At 42.8% G+C, this 18,522-nt stretch overlaps 1 protein-coding gene across 5 annotated transcripts in view; it reads left to right on the top strand.

Annotated features, from left to right (window-relative positions):
- dmxl2 (Dmx-like 2) overlaps positions 1 to 18,522 on the top strand; it is a 40,885-nt gene that overhangs the window by 12,373 nt on the left and 9,990 nt on the right. For 3 of the 5 annotated variants that reach the window (XM_040010998.1, XM_040010999.1, XM_040010997.1), the window contains exons 11-39: positions 24 to 295; positions 1,063 to 1,326; positions 1,528 to 1,757; positions 1,855 to 2,057; positions 2,574 to 2,695; positions 4,621 to 4,710; positions 4,843 to 4,951; positions 5,050 to 5,169; positions 5,287 to 5,514; positions 5,983 to 6,269; positions 6,736 to 6,908; positions 6,995 to 7,646; positions 7,783 to 8,112; positions 8,202 to 8,321; positions 8,434 to 8,569; positions 9,178 to 9,288; positions 9,426 to 9,595; positions 9,906 to 10,003; positions 10,131 to 10,296; positions 10,700 to 10,964; positions 11,084 to 11,286; positions 12,291 to 12,683; positions 13,247 to 13,429; positions 13,566 to 13,862; positions 13,968 to 14,159; positions 14,271 to 14,347; positions 14,607 to 14,737; positions 15,223 to 15,468; positions 15,749 to 15,931. In XM_040010998.1, coding sequence (XP_039866932.1) covers positions 24 to 295; positions 1,063 to 1,326; positions 1,528 to 1,757; positions 1,855 to 2,057; positions 2,574 to 2,695; positions 4,621 to 4,710; positions 4,843 to 4,951; positions 5,050 to 5,169; positions 5,287 to 5,514; positions 5,983 to 6,269; positions 6,736 to 6,908; positions 6,995 to 7,646; positions 7,783 to 8,112; positions 8,202 to 8,321; positions 8,434 to 8,569; positions 9,178 to 9,288; positions 9,426 to 9,595; positions 9,906 to 10,003; positions 10,131 to 10,296; positions 10,700 to 10,964; positions 11,084 to 11,286; positions 12,291 to 12,683; positions 13,247 to 13,429; positions 13,566 to 13,862; positions 13,968 to 14,159; positions 14,271 to 14,347; positions 14,607 to 14,737; positions 15,223 to 15,468; positions 15,749 to 15,931 — 6,051 coding nt within the window. Of the gene's footprint in view, positions 1 to 23; positions 296 to 1,062; positions 1,327 to 1,527; positions 1,758 to 1,854; positions 2,058 to 2,573; positions 2,696 to 4,620; positions 4,711 to 4,842; positions 4,952 to 5,049; positions 5,170 to 5,286; positions 5,515 to 5,982; positions 6,270 to 6,735; positions 6,909 to 6,994; positions 7,647 to 7,782; positions 8,113 to 8,201; positions 8,322 to 8,433; positions 8,570 to 9,177; positions 9,289 to 9,425; positions 9,596 to 9,905; positions 10,004 to 10,130; positions 10,297 to 10,699; positions 10,965 to 11,083; positions 11,287 to 12,290; positions 12,684 to 13,246; positions 13,430 to 13,565; positions 13,863 to 13,967; positions 14,160 to 14,270; positions 14,348 to 14,606; positions 14,738 to 15,222; positions 15,469 to 15,748; positions 15,932 to 16,188; positions 18,507 to 18,522 lie in introns of those variants that run through there. The other 2 variants (XM_040011001.1, XM_040011000.1) reach the window with 2 other exon arrangements.

Genomic DNA, 18,522 nt, shown 5'->3' with positions numbered 1-18,522 from the left:
TTGTTTTTGTTTGTTTTTTCCAGACCTGGATGAGATGTCTGACAAAGCATCCTCAGAGCAAGGAGAAGAGGGTGAGTCAGGGGAGCAGGGAAGCACCAAGGCATCCTCCCCAGGATCCAGCTCTAGCATGCCTCTGCCTTCCATGCTGCTAGAGAGGAAGATGGAGACTCTGATCACAGAGTGGAACAAGAGCCCGGACATGCTGTTTACCATCCATCCATTGGATGGATCTTTCCTGGTTTGGCATGTAAAATACTTGGACGAATTCAACCAGGGCATCTTCAGACAGGTTCAGGTGTGCACAAAAATTCAGAATATGAAAAACATTTTTCAAGCAAATCATAATCTCTTTTCCTAAATTGTAACTTTTCTGTTTTAAATTGAATTCAGTCGTTTACTTGCTCGTACACACCTTGCTCACAGCACAAACTCTGTGACTGTTTTTTTTCAAATATAAATTGACTCAGCATTCCTCCAGCTGTATTTGACATTCAGAATATATTTTTTCATTTTCTCCAATAGAGAATTATGGAGAGTACTCTGCGCTTTATCAAGTTACCCACAGAATTAATGTTAATTAGCAAAAGCTGTTATAACTTACTGAAGGAAGTCTTTGTCATTTTAATAAAGTTAGAGCCCAAGTAATTTTTCACCTAATTTTCACTTTGATATGCAGTGAGAAGCTTGCACTGTAGCATCCGGCTGTCCTAGAAAGAGCAGCACTTCAGCACTCCTGTAAGGAGGACCAATCAGGATATTAAATTTAAAAGGACTGAATTTTGGGCTTCAGCTGCACAGATGTTTAAATTTGTTCGAAAATATCCCTTTTGCATTGACTGCAAAAATACAGTACAGTATGAAAAGACTTTAATGCTCTAATATTAAAACATATCTACACAATACAAGTTAAATATGTGTTTGAGTTGGTTTAGCACAGATGAGTAAGCCAAAAGTAATATCGTTAGGAAGCTGAATTATTATGTTGCTTTAAACTGATAGGTGGATCTCTTAAGGGTTAAGACACTAAGAAAATATTTGCAACTGTTTCTTATTTTCCTCCAGGTGTCCTTCTCCTCCCGTATTCCGGTGGCGTTTCCCACAGGAGATGCCAACTCACTGAGTAAAAACATCCTCATGTATGCCTGCACTTTGACTGAGGGTGTAAGCGCTGGAGTAGGCAAGCAGGGAAGGATAGTCCAACATGTGTCCCACTCTGCTTCAGCCTCAGCTGGCCTTAGTTCTGCTGCTGTGACCTCCCCTCCCAACCCTCACATTAGTCCAGCTGTCATGATGGTCTCCAAGCATGTTGATGGATCTCTTAACCAGGTACGAGGTTGAGGTTAACCTCGCTCTTCTTTCTGAGGGCTTTGCTCACATGTTTTGATAAATTGCCACTTTAGCCCAAGATGTTTCCACAGGCTTGACGCAATTCTCAGACAATCTATCATTTTGCAGTTCACACTATAATTTGATGTTTTTTGCATATTCTGTTTCCCTCACAAAAAGCTTTGATTCCTCTGTCTGCAGTGGGCTGTGACATTTGCAGAGCGTTCTGACTTCTCCAATGTACTGACAGTATCTCATAAGTTCCGGTACTGCGGCCATCGTTTCCATCTGAATGACCAAGCTTGTCACACAGTGCTGCCGCTGCTGCTAACCTCCTCTCACCACAATGCCCTGCTCACCCCTCCCTCAGCCCCTGGAAGTTTGGAAGGAGAGCAGCCTCCTACCTTTCCCCTACCAAAGGGTCTTCCCAGGTATAGCATGAAGTAGAGGTAGAGAACTGAAGCAGTCAATAATGGGTTTAGCTTGCTGGTGATGGGCTAGTAATTGTAACTGTTATCCATTATTAAGGAAGCAGCTTCGTAATGCAGCTACAAGGACCTTCCATGACCCCAACGCCATCTACAGTGAGCTGATTTTGTGGCGAGTGGACCACATTGGACCCCTGTCCTGCACTGGAGGCGTCTCAGAATTGGCCCGTATCAACTCTCTGCACACCTCTGCCTTCAGCAATGTTGCTTGGCTACCCACGCTAGTACCCAGCACTGTACTTGGTAAATATACCGTACATTTTTATATAAAGCTGATTTTTGAGTTGTTGTTGTTGTTGTTATTATTATTATTATTATTATTAGTAGTAGTAGTAGTAGTAGTAGTAGCTTAATAACAAGAATTTTGATTAAGAGGGAAAATTTCACTCTTGCTGAGACTCTTGCTGCACTTAGTTATTTTTTTTGTTCAGGTGGCAGGATGATATTAAGTTCAGAATTTCTCAGGAAATACTGAACAACTGTCAAAGCTACTCAGTTCCAGCAGTAGCAAACGAATCAGCAGTATGTTCCAGCTTTGCGGTCAAAATGCAGTGTTCTTCTGTCTTATTGATACTGATGCCATAAGTCTTGAAAGAAAAAAAAATATACCCTTTCTAATTCAAACCCATTCTCAATCTAGTTTGTCCCGATTATTGCTCTTTGAAGAAGTTTTCTTGGGTGGCTCCATTTATGAGTGTCCTTCAGAGTTATGTGCATTGCCCAATATTAAGCCTGCAATCTTTGTGTTGTGTCTAACAGGAACTTACTGTAACAGTGCCAGTGCCTGCTTCGTGGCATCAGATGGTAAAAACCTGCGTCTCTATCAAGCTGTTGTGGATGCCAGGAAACTACTGGATGAGCTGTCAGATCCTGAAACATCTGTGAGTATATATGCACTGTTTTGTTATTGCTCACTGCAATGTGATAGTTTTCGTTTAAGGTTTATGTGAATGTATCTGGGTTTTCAAAGGAGCTTGCAAAGAAAAGCGTCTGGACTTCTTTAAGTTACTTGAAGACGTTTCACCTCTCATCCGAGAAGCTTCTTCAGTTCTAAGGTCAAATGGTGGAGAGTCCCAGATATAAACCTAGTGGGAGTTTCCCCCCACAGAGGGACAAAAGGACCCCCTGATGATCCTCTAATCGCCTGAGCCAAGGTGTGAAACTGGGTGTGGGTCCCAATCAGCCAGAGTTTCGGGTGAGTTCATTGTGAAATCTGGCCCCACCTTATCATGCGAATTCCTGAGATCAGATGGCCCAGGATATGAGTGGGTGTTAAAGCGTCTGAGAAGAGATCTCAAAACTGGATTATAGATGGCAGAGAGTTGGTGTCGTAAACCACCGCCTCTGTTCAAAGATGGTCGCTCACAGTGGACATAGATGGCTTCTTTCACTCCTCTTTCAAACCATCTGTCCTCTCTGTCCAAAATGTGAACACTGGCATCCTCGAAAGAGTGTCCTTTATCCTTAAGATGCAGATGGACAGCTGAGTCTTGTCCTGTGGAGGTGGCTCTTCTGTGTTGTGCCATGCGCCTGTGAAGTGGCTGTTTGGTTTTGTCTTTCGGGTGAACCAGTTTTTGTCTGAGCGTGTTGCTGGGTCTGAAATGCACCGGGATGTCATGCTTGGAGAAAAACTGGTTCACCCGAAAGACAAAACGCCAAAACACAAACTTAACAATGTGGTGTATGCTGTACAGTGCAGCGAGGAATGCCCAGACCTCTACATTGGAGAGACCAAACAGCCACTTCACAGGCGCATGGCACAACACAGAAGAGCCACCTCCACAGGACAAGACTCAGCTGTCCATCTGCATCTTAAGGATAAAGGACACTCTTTCGAGGATGCCAGTGTTCACATTTTGGACAGAGAGGACAGATGGTTTGAAAGAGGAGTGAAAGAAGCCATCTATGTCCACTGTGAGCGACCATCTTTGAACAGAGGCGGGGGTTTACGACACCAACTCTCTGCCATCTGTAATTCAGTTTTGAGATCCCTTCCCAGGCGCCTTAACACCCATTCACATCCTGGGCCATCTGATCTCAGGAATTCGCATGATAAGGTGGGGCCAGGTTTCACAATGAACTCACCCGAAACTCTGGCTGATTGGGACCCACACCCAGTTTCACACCTTGGCTCAGGCGATTAGAGGATCATCAGGGGGTCCTTTTGTCCCTCTGTGGGGGGATACTCCCACTAGGTTTATATCTGGGACTCTCCACCATTTGACCTTAGAACTGAAGAAGCTTCTCGGATGAGAGGTGAAACGTCTTCAAGTAACTTAAAGAAGTCCAGACGCTTTTCTTTGCAAGCTCCTTTGACTACGATGACCTGGATGACTGAGAACCTTCAGACCTATCTGGGTTTTCATTACTCACACTGCGGAACTTTAGAATTTGTCATGAGGGACCAAGAATTGAGTTAAAATCAGGCTTATGTGTTGCTTTGTTGGCTTTGTTTGGCTTAAAGGTGTACACCAACCATAAAACACAGCAGCTGTCAAATACACACATTATTCACAGATGTTAACTTTTGCTATAGGCCAGCTTTTAAATAACCTAACACCTATTACATCAGTCACACAGATCCTGAATTTATAGGACATGTGGCCATGTTGTTTTTGAAGTAAAATATGTGTTTTCCTTATGCCCTTATAACAATTTCCAGACTTCATTCCTCTGTACAATATAAAAAATATTATGCAACACTTTCTACCACTCCAATGGTTTTAAATGAAATGCAGTATGATGAAATACAAAGTAGATTATGTGTTTTTTGTGTTTTATTTTTTCCTTGTATATCTCTTCTTAGAAACTCGTGGGCGAAGTGTTCAATATCGTCAGCCAGCAGTCCACAGCCAGACCCGGCTGTATCATAGAGTTGGATGCTATTACAAACCAGGTTAGCAGCTGCTCTGTATTTTACTCACCCACTTCAGATCAATGACAGACCAAAATTCTTGGCATGAACTACTGAAACCTCCTGATCAATAGATATAGTAAACTGTGTGATGCTATGTCCATGTGCCTCCAGTGTGGAGCCAGTACACAGCTGCTACATGTCTTCCAAGAGGACTTCATTCTAGGTTACAAGCCCCAGAAAGAACCAGAAGCAAACACACCAGCCTTTCCACCTGGGGGAGGTATAGCACTCTGTTAAACTCTGTGTCGGTCTGTTTATTCCTATTTTACAGCCCAGTTGTCACTAGATGACGATAATACTGCATTTTACTCTATCCAGATTACCAACCTCCTCCCTTCTCTGAGAAGTTTTTCCTGGTGGTGATCGAAAAGGATCTCAACAGGAACTCCGTTCTGCAGATGTGGCATCTACATCTTAAGTCTGTGCAGGCCTGTGTGGGTAAGTGTTTTGGTGCGTGAAGCAAAGCATTTATAGGTGAAATTGAAAAATAATGTGAAGTCTGCTTTTTTAATTTAGATTAACTTGTCTCTTCTGATGTGTTGCCTCTGTGTGCAGATGAGCCAAGCCCAGATTACAGCTTCCAGAGCCAGCTGATGGTTCCCAATCAAGTTGTGAATGCTGACTCGTCTCCAGAGATGTCTCCTGTCAGACCCTTGCCACGGTCAACTTCAACAGCTAACTTGCAATCTGCTAGCAAACTGATCCTCAGCTCGAAACTGGTTTACAGCAAACGCCTTGACCTTCCTCATGGGGTGGAGGTTACTAGGGCGACCCCATCTGCAGGTTGGAATATAAACTTATGAGTATAACCATGCTGTTGTTGCTGATGTGTAAAAACTTGTGCTGTCAGCATTAATCTCGTTAAAATGACGTTAACGCCATAACCGCATTAACGCGGTAAATCTCCGTTAGCGAGTTAGCGCGGGTCGCCCTATGCGTGGGGCTGCACAGCGCTAACGCATTAACGAGCTAACCTCGCTAACGCGTTGACGCCGTGCAGCTGACAGATTAACGCTGACAGCACTAGTAAAAACTCTTTTTTTCTTTTTTCTTTTTACACATAAATTAATGCATCATTTCACCTGTCCTTACTTACTGTAATAATTCAATGTCTGTCGACACAGTATATTCAATAGGTTGTGTGTCTTTATCATTCAGTTTTGAGGAAATTAGTTTCCTGGTGGGTTTAAATGAAAGAATATGCTAAAGAAAAATCTTCTTAAATTTCATTTTGTCTCCTCTTTCTACCAGGACATCTGAGTTCCTCCTCTATTTACCCCGTGTGCCTGGCTCCATACTTGATTGTTACAACCTGCTCTGATTCCCGAGTGCGGTTCTGGCACTGTGCTGTGGAGGGTGATGATGGGAATGGTATGGATGGCGAGGACAATCGGGTGTACCGCTGGGAGCCCTGGGCTCTGATGAATGAAGAGGAGGACAACAACAGTGCTGTTTGTGTGTCAGGCCGGCCTGTAGCTGTGTCGTGTTCTTACATCGGCAGGCTGGCTGTGGCTTTCAAACAGCCGCGACAAGGACAGGTAGGAAATTAGAATTTGGCTTTGTATTTGTATTGTGAATGTATTATACCACAAAAAAAATAGCAGCATAGAAATTGTGGAAATTACTTTGAGGTGAAAGAAAAATGCAATAAAAATGTAAATTGGGCAAAGAAACATCATTTGGCTGGACCCTGGACTCTCCCATTAATGGATACTAATGCCCTGTGTCTGCATATTATTTTACTTTTATGTAAAGTGGAGAATGATCAAGTTTTGCATTTGGGCTGCATCTAGAAATGATAAGCATTAGTGAGAAGGGATTAAGAACTAGCTAGATGTCACTGAAGTGAAAATAAGTTCAGGTTTAACATCAGCAGTCTGGCTTACAAGCAAGTCTGTGTATTTAGTGTTAAGGTGCATGTAAAAAGTATTATTAAGAGCCTTACTGTCTTACTGATTTGTCACAGCAGTCATGTTAAATCAAACGGTCTTCTGTTGTCCTCAGAGTCTAAGTTCCATAGAAGACTTCTCTATGCATGTGTCCATCTACGAGTGTGAGTCTACTGGTGGCTCAGAGTGGGTTTTAGAGCAAACTGTCCACCTGGATGATTTCGCCAGACCCTCTTCCACCCTGGATCCAAGAGTCAGTGTGGACTCAAATCTCTTTGTCTACAGCAGGTCAGGAACTATTACGTTTATCATATTCTGTCAGACTAAGTGTTTTGCTTGTATGTCTGATAGGTTATTCATTTTCTTCACCTCAGGTCTGACTTGTACATGAGCAGAGACCATAGCTCACCCAACATTAAGCACTACGTGCACTTGGACTGGCTGTCAAAGGAGGATGGATCGCACATCCTCACTGTGGGAGTGGGCTCCAACATTCTTATGTATGGCCGTATCTCTGGTGTGGTCAATGAGCAGACTAGCAGCAAGGAGGGTGTGGCTGTTATCACCCTTCCTCTAGGGGGCAGTATCAAACAGGGGATCCGCTCACGCTGGATTTTGCTTCGGACCATTGACCTTCTGTCATCTGTGGATGGCACCCCATCGCTGCCGGTCTCCCTTTCCTGGGTAAGGGATGGCATCCTAGTGGTGGGCATGGACTGTGAAATGCATGTGTATGCACAGTGGCATCAGGACAAGAAGCCCGGTGAGGGAGAAGAAGGCAACCTTTCATCAGCAGACATAGCCGGAGGTCAAAGCACAGTGTCCTCCTCGATCTTTGAAGGGAGGGCCAGGTCAAAGAGTGTGTTTGAGGGGAGTACTGCAGTAGATGAGGCCCTTCGTGCCCCGGCAGGACTTCAAGAAGGAGGACTCTTTGAAGCAGCTCACTCGCTGTCCCCAACTCTTCCTCAGTACCATCCAACCCAGCTGCTGGAACTCATGGACCTGGGCAGAGTTCGGCGTGCCAAGGTGAGTCCATTTCTACCTCATTCAGTAGTGAAAACATCCAAGTGAAATCTAGTGAGTTTTTATTCAGTGTTTTTTACACGATTTGATGCGGATTAGCTGATTTTAATAAAGTCTTGGTCTTTTTTGTGTGTGTCAGGCCATCCTCGCCCACCTGGTAAAATGTATTGCTGGAGAAGTCGCTGTGGTTAGGGATGTGGAGGCAGGTGAGGGCGGAGCCAGAAGACATCTGTCTCGGACAATCAGCGTTACTGGCAGCACAGCAAAAGACACCATAGTGTCGGGCCGTGACGGAGGCAGGGACTACACAGAGATCAACTCCATCCCTCCCTTGCCTCTGTACTCCCTCATGTTGGCTGACCTAGACACCTCTTATAAAGGACCTGAAGAGAATGCTAAGGGAACTAAAGGGACTGATGGTGAGGCAGCCCAAAAGTCCACAGAGGACCAGTATGCTGACCTCTTCCAGGTAGGAAGAGTTGAGACTTGAACAGATTTTGTTGTTAAAGGTTTACCTGCACGTAAGGACTTTAAACCATTCTCTTCCTGCATTAACAGGTGCCAACAGTTACCACGGATGACTTTGTAAACTTTGCCACAGATAAACCAGAGAAAAAATCCCGAGTTATTAACCTCTCTCAATATGGGCCTACCTATTTTGGACCAGAACATGCTCAGGTAAAAATGAAATAAAAAATAGGCTTCCCTTTACATAAAAATCTACTTATGGAGAAGTAATATTTGTTTATCAGTTCTCTGCTTCACTTGCTTTCTTCTCATTTGTGTCCAGGTGCTGTCCAGTCACCTCATGCACTCCAGCCTTCCAGGCCTGACCCGCCTAGAGCAGATGTTCTTGGTGGCCTTGGCTGATACTGTTGCAACCACAAGTGCTGAGGTCGCAAGCTCCACTGATCAACAGTACACAGGTCTGTCTAGTTTGTGTGTGTTCCAGTCATACTTATGATATGTACAGGAGACTGTGTACAATATAATACATCTGACATGTGGCATAAACACTGTATTCCTTAAAAAGAAGTCATAACAGCATCCTTACTGATATTGCACTCCTGCAGTAAAGGTTGATTACGGTCCCCCTCCTCAGTCCTGCTATACATATTTTTAGCAAGCAAATTGGTTCTAAGTCTTGGTATTTAATTGAAACCTAGCAAATCGGTCCAATATTGCATTAAAGTTAAATAAATGTTTTTAACAAACAGGAAAGGAATACTTTTCTTGAGTCATTCGCCAGCTATCAAATCTTGGTGGTTAAACTGCTCCTTTCTCTTTTTCAGTATCTTTTGCCTTTTTTTACTTCGGTTTTTCGTTCTTTTTATTTAGTCTTTTGTGAGGAAGACATTAGCAGGTTGTTCCTGTGCTAAGTAAGCAGAGAAGAGGGTAAGAAGGTTCAAGGACTGGAGACCTGTTGTGTGACAGGATCACATGAACTCAAGTGATACTTGAGTTTAAAGGTCTTTGCCCTCTTGTTGAGTGGTCTTTCGGGGGGAAAACTGATCAACTGCTGGTATTTGTGTAGGTGGCGAGGCTCTTGATGAGTGTGGACTAAGGTACCTGCTCGCCATGCGTCTTCATACCTGCCTGCTCACCTCTCTGCCCCCACTCTACCGCATGCAGCTGCTCCACCAAGGTAAAGTACTCTGCTCATGGTGCTGCTGCTGTGAGACGAGTATACAAAACGTTTTTTATGACAGTTATGGGGTATATTGCTCCTTTCACTATCCCTATTATTCACTATCCCGATCCAACTATCTGCTTCTATTGCAGGCCTCTCAACGTGTCACTTTGCATGGGCGTTCCACTCAGAGGCAGAGGAAGAGATGCTGAACATGATCCCAGCAATGCAGAGAGGCGACCCACAGTGGTCTGAGCTCCGGGCCGTGGGTGTGGGTTGGTGGATAAGAAACATCAACACTCTGAGGAAAATGGTGGAGAAGGTACCAGAATAAATATGCGTATTTATATACATAAAAATCAAAATGTAATGCTGATTGTGGCAATATCTGAATAAAATGTCATTTTACTCAGATATTGCCTCAGTTTCTAGGTGAGTATATGAACTAGAAAAGGAAACTTACCATCCAGTTTACTCTGTAATGTAATTAATTTCCTACAGGAGTTTTCCATTTCTAATAAATATCGAACAGCTAGGAGTTACTGTAAAGACTTTATGAATCAAAGCAATTGGTAAATATTGATAACTCTTTAGAAATAACTAAATAACGACTATTGCTTGTTTATAATCAGTTGGGAAAAGCTGCATTCCAGAGGCAAAATGACCCTTTAGATGCTGCCCTGTTCTACTTGGCCATGAAGAAGAAAGCTGTCCTGTGGGGACTCTTCAGGTTGGACATTTTCTCTAAACACATAATTAATTTGAATAATTTTTCCAATGTTCAGAACAAGAGGTTTTAAGTGAATTTTCTTACTAAAGCGGAATGGATACCAAACTGTGTGGCTTTGTTCTTTCAGGTCTCAGCATGACGAGAAGATGACTCAGTTCTTCAAAAACAACTTCAGTGAAGACCGCTGGCGAAAGGCAGCTCTCAAAAATGCTTTCTCCCTACTGGGAAAGCAGCGCTTTGAACAGTCGGCTGCCTTCTTCCTGTTGGCTGGTTCCCTCAAAGATGCCATAGAGGTTTGAGGACTTTTAATAGTGCACAGACAACTTATTGACGCTGTGTTTACTCCAGTAGCATATTTCAGTGTAACTTGCTGCAGCAGTATCATAAAGTCGTCTCTCTTTAAGGTGATATTGGTACAGAAATATGTTGATGACAGAGTGGGATATTCTTCAGCCTTTAAATCACAAAAGAGAAGCCTAAATTATATAAATAACAAGATGCATAACAGTAGCACATAGTCTTTGTTGGCCTAGATTTTTCTCAACACACAGTCAAAATATACGGATGGGCAGAAAAGGAAGTGTGAGTTTCTGTTTGTACCTTGCAGAAATCATTAACTTTTTGCACTTGGCTTGTTATTTCTTTAAAGAAAAAAACCTGCACCATTAACTCATCACGCTGTTTCATGGTGTTTAGGTATTGCTGGAGAAGATGGAGGATCTCCAGTTAGCCATGATAGTAGCAAGGCTGTATGAGGCTGATTTTGAGAATTCATCCACCTGCCAAGGCCTCCTTTATGAGAAGGTCTTGGGCTGCAATAGGGACGGGAGTGGTTACCACTGTTCCAGGTTGCACCCCGATCCGTTCCTCCGCAGCATAGCCTACTGGATCATGAAAGACTACACGCGAGCCTTGGACACATTATTGGAGCGAATCCCAAAAGAGGACGATGAGAACCCTGGTTAGTTGGTTGAAGACATTTTAGTGATTTTTAAACGGCACGTTCCATTGTGCATTATTCATGCTGTTTTCACCTGAAATAAATATTTTCTCCCTTTTCTTTCCATTTTTGTGCATCAGATGTGATGGTTAAGGCTTGCAACCCTGTGGTGTTTAGCTTCTATAACTACTTAAGGACACACCCTTTGATCATTCGCCGCCACTTTGCAAATCCAGCGGGCACAGCAACAACAGTAGGCCTCACTGCTGAAAAGAGCAGCGCAGACGAGATCAACCTCATAGAGCGCAAACTGTTCTTCACTACGGCCAATGCACACTTCAAGGTGAGTCCATACTAATCTAGCTATTTACTCCAATCCAGTTCTTTTGATGGAGTTGGGAACTTGTACATTATATGTGTAAGTATAAATATGTAGTATAAAGTGAGGCAGTTACAATTGAAGTAAACATTAAAATGGTAAGGACAAGAGTAAAAGATTAGTGAAATCATCGCCTTCTGACACAACTAGCAAAGAACATTTTTAGCCTATAAATTCAAGTGCACTTTGTTGCTTGTGCCTGTAACTGATGATCAATTTTTAATGTCCAGACTGCTTCCTCTGAAATCGCAGGACTAGGGTAAACAGGATAGGGTGAAACCGTGATGTTCATGAGCTTCATAAATAAATCACAAACACAGCAAACAGCTTTACACAAGAATCAACTTCCACTATCAAAGGATGCAAAATTTGTTACACGCAGTTTACTGCAGTTGCATACAATTTTGCAGGGAAAGAGAAAGAATATTTTTGCCTTGTAGTTTAGCAGAAATGCAGTAATAAGTCATGATATTGTTGTTGGGCTCGATCACAGAACATTATTGTATTTTTGCTCCATGAAGATCTGCTGAATTTGCTCTCTTTCTACTCCTCTAAAGGGAAATGAAATGTAGCAGTGTTATAACAGGAAAAAATAGACTGGAATAAAAACTATACTTGGAGGCTCTCAATTACATGTTGCATTAACCCAGCCAGGATGTCATTGAGTGTGAAATGAAGGAAATTAGATAAGCTGTAACTAAGAAACTAACATTTTTGCTTGACCCACCAGAGTTTGTGAATTTAGGATTCAGATTCAGATTTAGGCCTTAGCTGTTGCTGTTTGATGTCATACCTTTTACATAATCATCATTGTAGACAAAAAAATCCACTTTGTTACAATAAGAAAGATAATTGTAATTTATCACTTCCATCCCCCTATGTATCATTCTGATAACTACAAAAGCATGCATGTCGAGATTATATAACAAAAGTTCATATACATATTATATAATCTCTGAATCTTGTAGGTGGGCTGCCCAGTTTTAGCTCTGGAAGTACTTTCCAAGATCCCCAAGGTTTGCAAGAAGTCTGGCTCATCGCCTCTCAGCAAGGCTTCATCCAAGGCCAATTTAAACACAAGCCAACCCTTGGAAAATGGCACTCAGGGAGGTTTGGACTGGGGCTCTCCAGCAGCACCGACACAGGCCTGGGGAGGAAATGATGGCACTGGTGGGTTGGACTGGAGCCAGCCTATGGTGAAGGTAGAGGAAGATGAGCTGAAGCTGGACTGGGGAGATGACAAGGAAGATGATGAGGATGAGGACGATGGTGGTCTGACCATGAAGAAACCAGAGCTGGAAACCGAAGGAGAGGAAGGTTCAGGAAAAGGCAGCCAGAAACTGCAAAGAGAGGACTCACAGGTAGCAATAATATCTAGAATCTCCTTGAGTAATTGTGGAGATCTCAGATTTTATTTTATTGTGTTTTTTTCCTTTGGTTGCACAGTTAAAATACCAAAACAGGGAAAAAAAACAACTTCATTTTGATGTTGTATGAAGGCACACACATCCTTGTCTAGTTTCTTTACTGTCTTATCTAGCATATAGGAGACGACAGATACAAACCAAAATGTTACATTTAAAGGATTTTTATTTGGAGTTAACACATCAAAGAAGACCTGCCTGAACACTCAGCCAGGAGAGAATAATGTTTATTAGGATATGTAATTTAATCGTTATTATAATAAAAAAACAATTGTGAGGGTTCGACTCTCATTCAGATGTAGTTTTCTTGAATGAGAAAAGAGAAAAGAAAAACATGTTTTTTTTTTTTTGTTGGGGTCTTCTCCAAAAGGTGGAAACTTGCAGCAAAGGTGTCGGAGAGTGTTTTTGGGCTTGATTTGCAAATTGGGTCGGCCCCAAATATAAAATTCAAGGCTACAAAGCACGGTCTTTGTCCTTTAAGTCACTCGCATGTATTTCAGGGCGAGTCGGAGGTTGACGTGATAGCAGAGCAGCTGAAGTTCCGTGCCTGTCTGAAGATCCTCATGACAGAGCTGCGTACATTGGCTACAGGCTTTGAGGTGGACGGAGGGAAGCTCCGCTTTCAGCTCTACAACTGGCTGGAGAAGGAGATAGCAGCCATGCATAAAATCTGCAACTACAAGGTGGACTTTAATATTATTTGATGTTGTTTTAGCCTATTTTAAAAACTGCTGAATGTTTCTAAAAATGTTTTTCAGTTCTGGTTCATTGTAATTTATTTTATTTTATTTTTTTTTACCATAAACATTATCAACTCAGGTGGAAGGAAAGGAGGAAGAGTCAGAGGTGGAGCGCTGGGGAGAACGCTCAACATCGGTGGACATATCAGATGACGTATTGGAGCGAACAGATGCCGGAGCCTATGAGCGTCATCAGATGGAGCGCCGCCGGCTTCAGGCCAAACAGCAGCACTCTGAGAGGCGCAAGGCATGGCTGAGGAAGAACCAGGCCCTGCTCAGAGTGTTTCTATCCTACTGCAGCCTTCATGGAGCCAAGGGAGGCGGAGTCACCTCTGTTCGCATGGAGCTTCTGTTCCTCCTGCAGGAGAGCCAGCAGGTATGCATGCACCTTTATACATATGTCATTATATATGTTTATGTTTTTTATTAGTACAAAACAGTTTACAGAGAAGGCAAATTCACTTTTTGTCATACTCTGTAGGAGACCACAGTGAAGCAGCTGCAGTCCCCTTTGCCTCTGCCTACTACACTGCCCCTGTTATCTGCTTACATTGCCCCCACCAAGACGGTCATAGCCAACCCTGTTCTCCACCTCAGCAATCACATACACGACATCCTCTACACCATCACACTCATGGAGACCCCACCACATCCGGACATCATGGACGATCGGGTCAGTACTTTAAAAACAAATCTCTAACTTAATTTTAAGCTGACTGAAAGTCTTACTGTCTGGTTGTTCAGTTTGGGGATGAATAATGAAAAGTGATGTTCATGTTTTTAGGTGAACGCTCTGCACACGCTAGCAGCATCTCTGTCTGCTTGCATCTATCAAGCACTGTGTGACAGTCACAGCTACAGGTAAACACGTGCATTGCAACACATCCAGAAACCAAAACTGGCTTCACATTACCCTTATGCTCAAAGTACACGCTCATTGCTATTTAGTAGTTAAGAACTATTGTTTTTGATGCTGTGCTTGTGTAGCTTAGTCTGACTCCAGGTCTGTTCAGACATTTGTATCTTTGAGTTTCACACTATGAAAGAAGAATAAAGATTTTTAACATGCATGTTTTGGGCTGTTGTGACTTTATCGTTTAATGTTTTGGTTGCTTTGCAGCAGTCAAACAGAGGCCAACCAGTTCACAGGGATGGTTTACCAGGGCCTTTTGCTCAGTGAGAGGAAACGACTCCGCACAGAAAGCATTGAAGAGCATATTACTCCCACCTCTGCACCTGCACAGTGGCCAGGTAATAAGACCTCTTACTTTACTACCCAGTGGTGTTTTTGGGGAGTTGGTTTGATTCTGACTGAAGAGAGAATTTGGATTAGAATATAATAACACATTTGCTCTAATTTGTAGTTTTACAAAATGAAACTGAAGTCATATTTGAGGATCCTCACAGATGCATAGGATGGGGAAAATGGCTTTCTGTGCAAACATCAAGGACAGTATTTTGTGAAAATGTGAAGAGCAGGACGAGAGAGAGCAGAGCAAAGCAGGCAGTCTGTGTTTATGCAGAGAGGCAGATGGTGTTCTATAATAGGAGCTCAGTGGCCTCTGGGAAGGAAATGGAAAGAAAGAGACTGATCACGCCATCCTGAAAAGGTTTCATAAATGGGTTCTCGATGGTGCTGAGATGGTGTTTTTGTTTGCCTGTGGAAGTTATTTGTGTAAATTAGGGGTTAATCTGTTGCACGTTTATCACGTTGGATGTGCTTCCCCTCTCTGCAGGTGTGTCGTCCCTGATTTCATTGTTGACATCTGCGAGGGACGAGGACCAGCCAAAGCTCAGTGTGCTCCTGTGTGAAGCTGTTGTGGCAGTTTATCTTTCCCTGCTAATCCATGGCCTGGGCACTCACAGCAGCAATGAACTCTTCCGCCTGGCAGCACATCCCCTCAATAACCGGGTGTGGGCCGCAGTCTTCGGAGGAGGGGCCAAAGTCGTCATTAAGCCAAAGAGGCCTGAGGCTCCACCAGGTAAAAGGACAATTTGGTAGTTAGCGATCTAAAACCTTTATCTTTACCATGTCAACATTGTTCATGGTTGTAATTATTTGCCTTTATCCCTTGATTCAGCACATGAAGTTGACCTTTTTCCTCCCACGTCTGTTTTCCCTTTAACATATCTGATCACTTCCACTTTTGGTATTATCGCATAGATATTTACTTAGCACTGTCCTGTTGATGCTCCTAACATGCTGCTGCTACTCGTGTGTGTAGCGTCTTGTGTGAGTGTGCCCTCTGCCCTGTGTCCCAGTGCCAGCTGATTTTGAGGCAGCCAGGCCAGAGGAGTCTCAAGAGACAGGAAGACCAGAGCAGAGCAACTTCACCTCAAACCCCACTGTCACCCCTACTGAAACCCAGCGCCCTAAACGTCCCCCTCCTCCTGTTTTAAGGGACGAGGGGGTGGGCACTGTGGTATCTGCAGCTAACACCAGCTGTGAGTAACTGGGCTGGTGGATTGCAGTGCTGGTTTGCAGAATTGCAGTGCATGGTAATTGTAAAGGTTTGCATTGTTGCAGCTGCTTGACTGACCCACCACTCTATCGTGAAGCTACTGCTGAATGAGCATTACAAACAAAAAAAAAAATCCACTACTGTTATGACAAGCCAACAGCTGTGTGTGTGTTTGTGTGTGTATACTGCATTGCATGTACATGTTGTAACGTCCTCTGTGCTCATTTTGTGTCACTGAAGCACCAGCTGGGCCTAGCAACGAGTATTCAGAGGCCAATGCTGAGCAGCCCACTATATGTGAATCTGAGACTAAACCAGGTACACTTTCAGAGGCTTCCTGTAGCGTTCAGGCTAAATATCTACTTGTGTGTTGTCCAGATTTTAGAATGAAATACAACCACAATTCAAGAAAACCACTGCGGTGCTGTGTTAAATCTAAACAAAAACAGAATGTAATAATTTACACATTTCTTAAACCTATATTTTATTTACAATAAAACACAAAAACCCTATCAGATGTTTAAATTGAGATATTTTACTCTTTCATGAAAAATATTTGCTCACTTTGAATTTGATGACAGCAACAAATACCAAAAGTTGGAACAGGGTGACAAAAGGACTGAAAAGTAACATTTTGCAATTAATCAGGTTCATTTACAACATGTCACTAACATGATTGCTTTGTAAAAAAAAGAGCATCTCGAAGAGCTGAAGATCATCGGTCCTCTTCAGTGTAAAACTTTTAAAATCTCATCATCTACTGTCCATAAATTCAAGAAAATTCATAGATTCAAGGAACCTGGAGAAATCTTCCCTGTGCGCAAAGGACAAGGCCGTTGCCAGAGAATGCAACACCGTTGTCTTCTCTGGATCAAACTTCATTTCAAATGGACTAAGACAAACTAGAAAAACTGATCTGTGGTCAGATGAAATTCTTTTTTTTTTTTTTGTTAAAACATGGACGCACCATCCTCCAGACTAAAGAGGAGAGCGCTCCGTTCAGAAATGATATGGAACTGTATTAGTACCTATGGAACTAGCAGCTTGCACATCTGGAATTACACCATCAGTGCTGACTGGTATGTACAGGTTTTAGAGGAACATGTGCTCCCATTCAGATTAGTTTTTCAGGGAAAGCTTTGCAGATTTCAGCAGCTGCATTCCCATATCAGATAAGAATGGGACAGCATTCCTCTCCCAAAAGTCCAGCAGCTGCTCTGCTCAGACAGTCCTGACTTGTACAGATTAAAATAAGGTTGGATCCTGCACAGTGGGTAAACATGGCCCTGCCCCAACTTTTTTGAGACATGTTGCTGCTATCAAATTGGGAACGAGTTAATATCCTTCTTAAAATGGTACTTAATCTCCCTTCAAACGTTTGATATGGTTTCTATGATCTACTGTGATGAAAATAGATTAGCAAAAATTGCATTTTGTTTTTAATTTGCATTTTACACGGCATCCCAACTCTCTTGAAACTGGGATTGTATTTTGAAGTAATGCAAATGGAGTTGGTGTACGTAAGTAATTTGCAGTTGAGTTAGTTACTGCATTATAGATTTATACTAGCGCTTGTGTGACATGATTCAGGTGTTTGTCTGTTTATTTCAAAAACTAAGCCATTCCCAAAGTGCTCACAGCTCTACTGTGTCACTGTTGGCTGAAATTGACACTGTTCATCCATATTCATCAGGCCAGAGTATACCGTGTTCACATTGTGTTTGTGAGGGAGGAAGATGGGGACTGGCATTTAGACTCCACATCTCTAGAGCTTGAGGCAGCTCTGAGCAAGGCCAGGGGCCTTTTGAAGAGCTCCTTTAGAGGACAGGCCATCTTAAATGCCAGCCTGTTGATAAAAAGCACTTGTTAAAATTGTCCTTTTGAGGGCCGCTGCAAACCTGCATGCATGCCACAGTCACACAGCTTTAGAGAAAAGGTACATGCTGATGCCCAACTGTCATGTTCTAATTAACTCATTTTAACCTTAACAAACTGTAGTTGCCAGTCTCATCATGTTTGCCTATTAAGTGCTGTGGATATGAGGAAATGCTTAGCACATGATCGCTGAAGAAATTTGCTATCGTTTGATGTGTTCTTTGTGCCCACACATGAAATATTCACTGATTCTATTATGTAATGGACTGTGCAGTATCTGTGTGTCTAACTGCACTGTCTACTCTGGTTTGTGTCTTGTCTTGTTTTGTCTGGTGCGATACCAGAGATGGTCATCCTGGATAATGGTGCAGGTTTGTGTACTAGCGAGTGTTTCTTGCCCTGTGCTTACATCCCAAACGTGTGCTTTTTGTGCCTTTTTGTATTTCTCCTTTCCAAAAGTGTATGACGTGTCATTTGTGACTGAAGTTAGGTGCAGACAGGAGCCTCCTTTCTCAGGTATTATGTGTTTTGTGTAGGATGTGGATGCAGTACTTTTCCTCCGGATCTATTTCTTTTTTCTTTTTTGGATTTAAAGTGATGCTGAGTTTCAGCTGATCTTCAGCCTTTGTATAAAATGCAGCACACTGCAGACCTCTTTTCAAATTGTCTTGTGTTTGAAATATACCATTTCTTCGTTCT

This window comes from Simochromis diagramma, unplaced genomic scaffold, assembly GCF_900408965.1.
Source record: "Simochromis diagramma unplaced genomic scaffold, fSimDia1.1 OVJJ01000603.1, whole genome shotgun sequence".
Lineage (NCBI taxonomy): Eukaryota > Metazoa > Chordata > Actinopteri > Cichliformes > Cichlidae > Simochromis > Simochromis diagramma.
This window is presented reverse-complemented; position numbering and strand designations above follow the sequence as displayed.